The following is a 9,458-nucleotide window of genomic DNA, read 5'->3' on the forward strand; positions in this document are numbered from 1 at the left end:
CTGGTATATTTATGACTTAAGGGAGCTTGTGTTGGAACTTGAAAGTCACTCTATAGATAGTACTGCTAGATTCATCAAGGTATAGTAGAGGTCCTCATCTTTCCTAGTATATGCATCATATAGCATACTATTGCCACATATATATCACTTAAGCAGCTTAGCTATGAAAATCATCAGTTCATCAGTAAGGCTGCTATTTATCAAATTCTTAGGTATTAATATTCTATTCATAGCATTACTTATTCCTTATAGGTGCTCTATAGCCAACTCTTCTGCTTGCCTTTCCTATTCCTCCTGAGTCCTAGATATATCTATAGATATATTTCTCCTAATACTCTTAGATATAGCTGATAGCTGATTGTATCATTTATCTATGCCATATATAGAGGGGCTAGTACACTTGCACTTTGCACCTAAGAGGGTGCATAGTAAACTAGTAGTAGTTATTATAAGTAAAGTCAAAAATACATATGTTTAAAACTAGTTAGGTAAAGTAAGCAAATACTTTAACCCCTCTTTAGTATATTATTAATAGAACAGTTTACTCACTCAGGCTTGATTGTGTGTAAAGTATAATAGCTTTTGATCTAAGAGACAAGTTATTGCTATTTAAGATTATTTAAGCTATAAGAGCCATATTCTGATAGACCAGTGGAGTACTATAACTAATGGTAAATAATGCTAGACTGAGATACAGCAGAGATATTTAGTACTATAAGTTTAAAATGTGGAGAAAGAGGATGTCAAAAGGGTATAAAGTATGGAGTATAAAGTATGAGGTAAGTATGCTTAGAGTGTTAGTCTGTTAGGCTGATCATTATCTCCTAGGTCAAATATGAACCAGAAAAGCCAACAGTGGATCTCTTTGTCTGCTATGTAGACTGGGTAGCTACTGCTGACATTTGGAATTGTTTCTTCATCCTCATTGTTACTAATGCAGCGAGTTGCTTAATCTAATTACATCCAGCACATAGGATTAAGGCTTTTGAAGGGGTTCTGCAGGTCTTATTAGCGTCAATATATATAAGCATTTGCGCAGCTGAGTCAGTGTTACGAACAATAATTGCTTTTTCTCCCGCACTCTTTCTTGCATTTTAATTTCTGTATATTTTTCATACTGACATTCTGGTTTCAGTTTATCCAGCAATTACTCTCTCTTTTCATTACAGCTTTAACTTTTCAGCCATACTAGTAATTTCATGCCTCCTTAACATGGATTTATCGCACTTGGAAAGCATTTTGGGCAAGTTTCTAATTGCCCAAGCAGAATGAGACGAGAAATTGAGGACAGAGCAAGCTGAGCGCGATGAAAGGTTAATGAACATCCTTGTGGCTCTCAATAGAAAGGGGTCAGCCAGCAGTATCAACGTAAGAAGGGGACGGGACTCTGGTCACAGATCACAGGTAGGTCCAAAAATGGCTAAGGTATGGCATCACAGCATCTGGTTTCTCGTTGTTTTGTGCAAGCCCTTGTCATTCACTATGCTAATTTACACCTTTATTTCCTCGAACTAGAACACATCTGGTCAGCAAGGTGGTCAGCTATCTAAGGGCCACAAAGGAGGATCACGAAACACAAGTAGTATCACTGATAGACGTAAGTATGCAATATAATAATCCAGCATCTACTTGATATTCAGCTGCAGGAGTATCCTCTTACCACCCAGAGCGATAGGCCTTACAAGGTGCACATAACTCCATCAATGCTATCTCATATAGGCTCAACCTACGCGAGGGGCGAAATATCCTCGCACAAGCCGGGCAAGACCAAGGACATGTATCAGTATCGGGGCGCAAAATGCAAGAGGGAGTGGCTTGCCATAACTACTCGCAGTAGTATACTGGTGGACTTAAAGACCAGCCTTGCTTATGGTGACCCCTGCCTGACGGCACCGATCTTGTTACCAATATTATTTCCGAATTCGAGAGGCGGTACCGCAGCCACACTCCAAGAGCTGGAATCCCCAATGTGCTCGAGGGTAAGGGGCTGCACAAAGAAGATTCTGTCGAAGCCGGGTTCGCACTCCTCCTCCAGAGCATTGTCGAGGAGCTCGACAAATCAGTCCCCGGTGCGCGTACTTTGGGTTACCTGGTGACATCGAACAAGGAAATCGATGGGAAAGGTAAGCCGGACATTAGCATAGTTCCGACGGGATGGTGCGAAAATGAGCATGTCAGGTGGCATGACATGGCTTCATTCGTCGAACTTAAGGGAGCGCGTATACCAGCTACGGATACGAAAAGTCATGGCCAACTCTCAACTTGCCTTCCCCGCATGTGGGAGAGCTACTGGCGAATCCATTGCGTCGGAATGATGGTGATTGAGGGCAACCTCTGGGCCTTCTCCAACACACGCGGTGGCATCTGCAAAGCAGAGGTTGGTAAGCTGCCGTTCATAAAGTACAGCGACGGTACGGCTAAACGTTCCAAGGGCATCGGACACTATGTGCTCTCCATGGACCAAGCGGGCGAAATCTCCCGGCCCTCCAACGTGGATGCCTGCAAAGATACTGTACGATTCCTCTTGACCATATTTACTCTGCCTATTAGCCACTTTGGATGGCTTTTCCCCTGTGAGAGGAGCTGTGTTCTCCCCTTCACATTCGTGAAGCCGATCGTTGTTGCTCCTATGGAACCTCTGTGGATGATTCAGGCCTAGCGCTATTTCTGATCCCTTCGGCGCTGCAGCTACATCGAGCAGCCTTGAGTCTATAACCATCACGCCTCTCATTGGCAGATCGGAGCTATTGGGGCGCTGCCAATGGCCAGTCGGCACAATCTTGTGGGGTTGCAAAGCCATTTCGAATGCTACTGGTAGCGAGACCCCCTGCTTCCTCAGAGTGCTATGGGCCAAGAGTCGTCTTCTACGCGAGTCGTATATCTATGAGCAGCTGGCTCTAGCCGGCATTCTGCACACGCCAAAGGTACACTGGCATGGGCAATTTGCCCACATAGGTGTTGTCAACGCGAATATCGGATCGATGCGCGGTGAAGCCTATCTCATGGAGGACTGTGGGGATACGATCGACGGGTTCGTCGCTAATATTAAGGTGCACTCTGCCGATGAGTGGCGCTTGGTCAGCATCGCTGCTGGATATCTCCACACCCTATTTGCTGCATCGGCTGGCGAGCCCTCAACGATCCACCGCGACATCTCATCAGGCAACTTGTTGGTACGCAACGGGAAGCGGTGTGCTGATGATGAGCCATTTGTTATTGACTGGGAGCTTGCGCTCATTCTATGCGATGGCCGCCGTGTAAATGATGTTGGCGTAGTTGCGATCACTGGGACGAGGGTTTACATGGGATGGCGCGTTCTCAGTGGCACGGAATGGAGGTCGCTGGTCGATGATATTGAGTCTATGTTTCTCACACTCTTCCGCGCGATCTACAAGGTATTCCCTAACACCAGCAGGAGCAAATTGGAAATGGATACCATCTGGGGTAACAGCGTTGATGACAAAGAGCTGCTGCACAAACGCGAGGACTGGCTCCAAACCAAGAAGAGTTGCATGGCATATATCTCTGAGAGGTGTCACACAAGTTGGCACAAATTGCTTGGGCTTGTTATGTTGAATGTGTGGGGATTTTAAAAGTTATATTTAATACTGAAGAAAAGAGAGAAAAAGGAATAGACAAGTTGCGCAGGGGAGTTTTCAATACGGCCATCTGTGCAACTTATCAGAGGCTAGATTCTACCTCCATATTGTAGGCTGTAGCGGGGGTCTCGTTGGCGCCTGGCTTGCTGTCACCTGATTCGGCTGACATGTCGACGTCAGGGACAGCTGCAGTGGGCACACAACAGGCTCTTTTATCGTTTGCTACTCAGCGAGCACAAGCCAGGTACTACCCTCAATATTAAGGATAGAGATCTGCCCCTGGAGTCAACTGCAATCCACGACTGGGTGACTGGTCTGGCCGAAATCCTTGGTGATCTGGTTGGGAGTTCAAGGCATTTCCACAGCTTTAAAAGCTACGCGGCATTGTCTGAATATGAGGATCGATGTATCCAGAAGTTTTCTCAGGAAAACGCTGGCCCAGCTAACGCCGGGGGCAACGACAGTGACGATAGGGACAACAGCGACGACGGCGACAGCAACGATTCAAACGATGGTAACGACACGAATGAGCCAGATCCGAAATACCAGAAGGTTTAGCGCTATATATTTGTAACAGTGGTTTTGTGTAAAAGAGGAATCTAATATTGTTGCGCACCTAGCAACAGTACCACCGGCGGTATTGTCACCATGGACACCCACAGTGATGCCAGCATAGGGGTTGATAAGGAGCCCATGTGCCCACCTTTTTCAGGAATGCGCCATTATGCTACGGGCCTGAAAGAGGTGTAGCTCCAGCATCTGGTACCTCTTCTATTATCTTTTTAGTTTCGAATATCTGGTGTCCCTTGTAAATATTTTTGCATGCTATTGCTTTCACAATATCACACATAACCACACAAACTAACAACTGATACAGGTATTTAACGCAAAATCTATTACTGTACGACCAAATTCCTAAATATATTATTATTTTTGGTGTTTTGAATCTAGATATCCTTTCATGCCAGTTTGGATGAAGTGACCCTGGACTATTTGCTTATAGCATTTTGAATTCTGACTGTCTTCTATTCTTCATTTTGCCTAGAGATAATGTTTGTTACCACTCAGGATTACCTGAGTTGCGAGACCCGTACCCCTGGAGAACTGGTGGAGTGCCGTAAATAACGGCAAAGAACCCTAGGCTGAAGCTCAGCAGAGATATTTGGCACTGTAAGTGTAAAATGTAGAGATAGGGGATATCGAAAAGGTATGAAGTATGAGGTATGAAGTATGAGGCGTGTGTGCTTGGAGTGTCAGTCTGTCAGGCCGACCATCATCTCCTGGGCCAAATATGTACCAGAAAAGAAATTCCAGCAGAGGGTCGTGCTGCTTGCGCGGCAGATTGAGCAGCTGCTGTTGACTTATGAAATGAGTTGTCTTAGCTGGGCGGTCATGGTGACATTACCATGGCAAAGTGGAGGAAAGAAGCACAGACTGAGACCGTATTACCTTGATTACGATCACTTGCTGTAGTCCATCACCGATAGGAGCAAATGTCGTCTGGTCTCCGTATGTCTTACAGTATCTCCTTTCTGTTCTCTTTAGCTTATTGCCTTTATACCTAGTCATACTTTTCCTTTGTACAAGAGTGCAGGCTGTTGACATTCGGGCAACCCCATGCCCTTCGCCACCATATGCAGATCCAAATCCCCACCTGTACAAGCATTGTGGGCCGGAATGGCCCATTCTCCCTTTTTCTCCTCAGCAATTTCCAGCTATACTCATTCCATATAGCTCATAACTACTGGACTCTCTGAAGGTTAGCAATGTGGATTTGGAACCACAGGTATATATCGTAGTGGTGTGGTAATCGCTCGCTCTATATTTATAGTCATACTGGATTAACTTCAATATCGAACTGCATTTATATTTTCACTAGTACAGGTCTTGGCGTAGTTGGAAAAATGCTGACCATTCTAGAAGAATGTTTGATAGGGATACTACCCGACCAGTAAGATATACAATTGGCGGCAATGATGGTAATTGTGCCGCTATTCGTACCTCCTTCCGGGCTGGACTATTACGTCTCAAATGTTTCGCCAAGAGTCCTAAAAGAGGAAAAGCATCACAATTTTCCAAAGACTATGTATGGATATATATCGTCGATAAAAATAATGAAAACTAAAGTAAACTGAGGTATTATACGCGAAATTTTAGAAATAAAAAGTGAGAAAATATTAGGCGCCTAAACCGATAAAGAAAAGAAAAAGAAAACTCTTTCAGAGAGAAGCTCAGCGCCATATAGTTGGTGTGTCGCCAAGTCAGGATTCTCCTAATCTAGTGACTTGCCGATTTATGACTATGTAGTCCATCAACTAGTGTCCAACAAAACATACTTGGAATAGGAGGCCATGTTTCCTGTATGGAGGAAACTAAGAACAAAATGTGTGGTAGATCAATGCGACCAAGATGTTGTTGAGGTCCCTGGAAGTGCCAACAACGGCGTTCTTGTGGTGATCAAGACTGTGTGGTGGGTGTTGGATACACTGCTTGAGAGTGGATGAATGCATATCACTCTTATGCGCATCTAACGGTACCATGGTTTAGTCGGTTCGTGCAAAGTGGCTTTCATGCCACACATGCCATTTGCTAGGCAAGGGGCTGAATCGCTAGTGCGAGGATATTAATAGATCCCAATAGTCGACGCCATTCGCCAGGCCAGTTTTTCACCCCTCCCTAATTTGCGCCTTCAAAAGAATGATATGCATGGGTTCTTTCCGACATTCCTTGGTTCATGTTGTTCGAGAACCTGTTGCTGCTAAGTAGACGTTCCCTTGTATGTCGACCGCATATTTGCAAGTGACCGAAATAAGCTGATCGGCATATAAAAATGCGTTGCAGTAGCTAATCTTGGTACGATTTTTGGGTTTGGCGTACAAAGCATGGGTTTTCTTCAGCCACTAATGTGGACTATGCACGTACGAATGGACCAGATGTGCTCTAAGCACACGGCTCCAGGTGCCAAGGGTCTTGGCAGGCTCGCAGGCTCTAGTTCACTAAAAACTCAGGAGCGAAGCCAAAGCCAAAGCCCCGTAAAGCCTAGGTGCGGCTAGGTGTGGTGCCTGCCAGAGAAAGGGAGGGACGGCCGGAGCAGGCGCTGTGTCAAGTTATTCCTAGATGCAGCTTAACTCTTTGCAGATTAGTGCTGCTGCGTCAGCTGCCATTCAGCGCCCAGGACAGAGCATTGCCAAAGATCCTGTCATGTGCTGTATCTGGCACGTATAAATACTGCATCACTCGCCCGCTCCTGAAGTGGGTGGTGCATGGGCCATGGTCAGTTTGTGCAACATGCAGCATGCAGGGTACAGGGGGTGTCGCTAGGTGGCAGAGGGGGTATTAGTAGACGGCTAGGATATATGGGTTTCTGAAAGATGGAGCAGTTGTGGAAGCAAATGGAGCTTACAGAATTCGAGGATACAGCAAAAACAGAAGAGATAGTAAAGGGGGCTATATGAGGGCAGTGAAAAGCAGCAGGACCGCGACAGGAGCTCCAGAGAGTAATAAAGGCGTCGGCACACACCAAAACTACTTGGGCATGCCCAGACGCAACACATACCACTCCAATTCCTTGCTACAGACGCTTTTTCTCGCTCCTCGGACCACACTGGGGAGGGGGCGTTTAGCAGCAGGCGGCCTTGTTCGCATACCCGTTGCTTTGGGCATCGGCAATGTTGACCTTGTCCTGGCCACCGGCGGCAGCGGGCTGTGCACGGTTCTCCGCGGATGTATCGAGCAGGCGCTTTTTGATATCTCTCGCGAGACTGAAGAACGCTTCATCAACGTTGGTGTTTGACTTGGCGCTGGTCTCGAGGAACTTGATGCCGAGCTCGTCAGCCAGCTTCTGGCCCTTCTCCTTGGGCACCGCCCGGCGCTCCTCAATGTCGCACTTGTTGCCGATCAGGATCTTGTTCACGCCCTCGCTCGCGTGCTGCTCAATGTTGCGGTACCAGTTCTCGATGTTGTTGAACGACCGCTCGTCTGTGACGTCGTAGACGAGCAGAATTCCCATCGCTCCGCGGTAGTACGCCGTCGTGATCGTGCGGAAGCGCTCCTGGCCTGCAGTATCCCACTAGAGACATACAAGGAGTTAGCGGTGTGGGACCTGGGGACCTTTCAGCGGTATGTAAAGCGGAGTACTTACAATTTGCAGCTTGATGCGCTTGCCGTCCAGCTCGATAGTGCGGATTTTAAAGTCGATTCCAATTGTTGTGATGAAAGACGGCGTAAACGAGTCGTCCGAGAAACGCAGCAGCACACAGCTCTTTCCGACACCTATTGGGGCGTTCTCTTTGGAAATTCAGCAGAGCGGCCGCGTGTTGTATGCCGAGTGCCCTTCCTCCTTGCGCTCGGTATATGCAGATGAGGCATGGAGCTTCCATCCAGTACTTACCCGAGTCACCGATTAGCAGCAACTTCATCAGGTAGTCGTAACTCGCGTTCTTCTGAGCAGTCGCCATTTCGAATATAGATAGAAAGGGGTGGTGTAAATAAGCGTGCAAGAGTCAAGAAGAGCTATGCGAAAAAAAGCAGCCATCTGGCGTGAGCCACAGGCGAATGTGTTGCTGCCCGCCAAGCAGCCGTTGTTTACGTGTGGTGATTTCGGGATTAGTGATCTACTGCCGCCACCACACGCTAACTTCGGTCCCCGCACAGACTTGCTGTGCAACTACCCCACGTCGTGTGCCGCTGGGGTATGGATGCGTGGGGGTAATGGCGGCCAGGGGATGCCACTATACGACGTAGCGCTGGCTGGCCACAGCATGCTGAGGCCGGCGAGCACTGAACTACTTGCCTGCTCCCTCCTCACCATACTATGTGGTCATGCGGCCACAGCATGATGTTCAAGTGCTGCATTGCCATGGAGGGATCTTCGCATTCAAGCTACATGCTACTCTCCCAATGATTTTGCGCTCCGACCAAGTCGACGAGGGACTCCCGACCAGCCTCATTATTCTGCTCATCGTGTGCGTATTTGTCGGATTCGCCGCAATCCTATGGTGCTTTTTCACGACATGCGTGGGCCGCGAGGCACTGCTACAGCTCAGACACTGGCTGCGCGAGCGGCGGCAAGGGCGGACAAGTGGCGGACAAGGGTGGACGCCCTTGCCGATACACAACCAAGACGATGATCAGCGGTGAGCATGAGGGCTTTTAATTTTTTCACGCTGAATTAGAAATGCTAGAACTACTTCGCTCGCGATGCGAGTTCAATTGCTAGTCAGCATGGGTTGGCACGTCGATAAAAACACCAGGGCGAACCAGCCATTTGAACATGTCGGATGATTGTTAGTGTGATAGTGATCTTGGGCATCCCTGTCTTGATGGCCTGCTCAGCGCGTGCGTGTCAGCGCAGGTTCGCTGCTGCTGGCAGCAGAATCGCCTGCAGCTGTACCACGCCTCTTGCGCAGCCTCTTTGTAGCCGGAGTGGCACCAAAAACATTGGCAGCAATGGCTGTAGAACGACGGAACTGTTCAGGAATACCGCCTGAATCACAGAGTGACTGGAAAATGAGTCTGAAGTTTAGAACTGCTGCGAGGTCGCGGTTCAAGAGCCGAGACAAATAGGCCCGCCTGTATTGTGCCATGGCCCGCTTACATGACTCGCTTGTACAGTGGAGAAGGCCATGGCACCTCACAGTTGGGTTCTTCGCTCTCTGGTAGGGCCGCGGGTTGGGACCATGCCGGAATGTCTGCAGCAACTTTTTGCAGCAGAACGGGCACATCGACGATGTCCGGAATTCGTCGATCAGATAGACTTCAAAGCCATGGTGCTTGAACTTGTCGCGCCATCCCTTGCCACGGATCGGCGCATGGTGTCGGGCCATCGGCGCACTCCAACTGCCCATGATCAGCACTGGA

At 48.0% G+C, this 9,458-nt stretch overlaps 4 protein-coding genes across 4 annotated transcripts; 3 read left to right on the forward strand and 1 right to left on the reverse strand.

Moving 5' to 3' along the window:
- The first annotated feature begins 1,553 nt into the window (after positions 1 to 1,553).
- Positions 1,554 to 2,177, forward strand: DL89DRAFT_95121 (uncharacterized protein). The gene has a single exon (XM_040892287.1). The coding sequence runs from the start codon at positions 1,704 to 1,706 to the stop codon at positions 2,094 to 2,096; it is 393 nt and encodes a 130-aa protein (XP_040739869.1). The 5' UTR covers positions 1,554 to 1,703; the 3' UTR covers positions 2,097 to 2,177.
- Positions 2,177 to 2,890, reverse strand: DL89DRAFT_95140 (uncharacterized protein). The gene has a single exon (XM_040892289.1). The coding sequence runs from the start codon at positions 2,798 to 2,800 to the stop codon at positions 2,258 to 2,260; it is 543 nt and encodes a 180-aa protein (XP_040739870.1). The 5' UTR covers positions 2,801 to 2,890; the 3' UTR covers positions 2,177 to 2,257.
- DL89DRAFT_95139 (uncharacterized protein) lies at positions 2,891 to 3,793 on the forward strand. The gene has a single exon (XM_040892288.1). The coding sequence runs from the start codon at positions 2,982 to 2,984 to the stop codon at positions 3,591 to 3,593; it is 612 nt and encodes a 203-aa protein (XP_040739871.1). The 5' UTR covers positions 2,891 to 2,981; the 3' UTR covers positions 3,594 to 3,793.
- A 4,521-nt stretch (positions 3,794 to 8,314) lies between these two features.
- On the forward strand, positions 8,315 to 8,812 carry DL89DRAFT_95168 (uncharacterized protein). Its single transcript, XM_040892290.1, has one exon. It carries the CDS (start codon positions 8,421 to 8,423, stop codon positions 8,736 to 8,738), a length of 318 nt encoding a protein of 105 aa, XP_040739872.1. The 5' UTR covers positions 8,315 to 8,420; the 3' UTR covers positions 8,739 to 8,812.
- Positions 8,813 to 9,458: the final 646 nt, after the last annotated feature.

This window comes from Linderina pennispora (assembly GCF_002104995.1).
Source record: "Linderina pennispora strain ATCC 12442 chromosome Unknown DL89scaffold_21, whole genome shotgun sequence".
Classification (NCBI taxonomy): domain Eukaryota; kingdom Fungi; phylum Kickxellomycota; class Kickxellomycetes; order Kickxellales; family Kickxellaceae; genus Linderina; species Linderina pennispora.

Bases quoted from the DNA above. Each gene is read 5' to 3' on its own strand.
- DL89DRAFT_95139 (XM_040892288.1), top strand. From the start codon at position 2,982: ATGCGCGGTGAAGCCTATCTCATGGAGGACTGTGGGGATACGATCGAC.
- DL89DRAFT_95168 (XM_040892290.1), top strand. From the start codon at position 8,421: ATGCGGCCACAGCATGATGTTCAAGTGCTGCATTGCCATGGAGGGATC.
- DL89DRAFT_95121 (XM_040892287.1), top strand. From the start codon at position 1,704: ATGCTATCTCATATAGGCTCAACCTACGCGAGGGGCGAAATATCCTCG.
- DL89DRAFT_95140 (XM_040892289.1), bottom strand. From the start codon at position 2,800: ATGGCTTTGCAACCCCACAAGATTGTGCCGACTGGCCATTGGCAGCGC.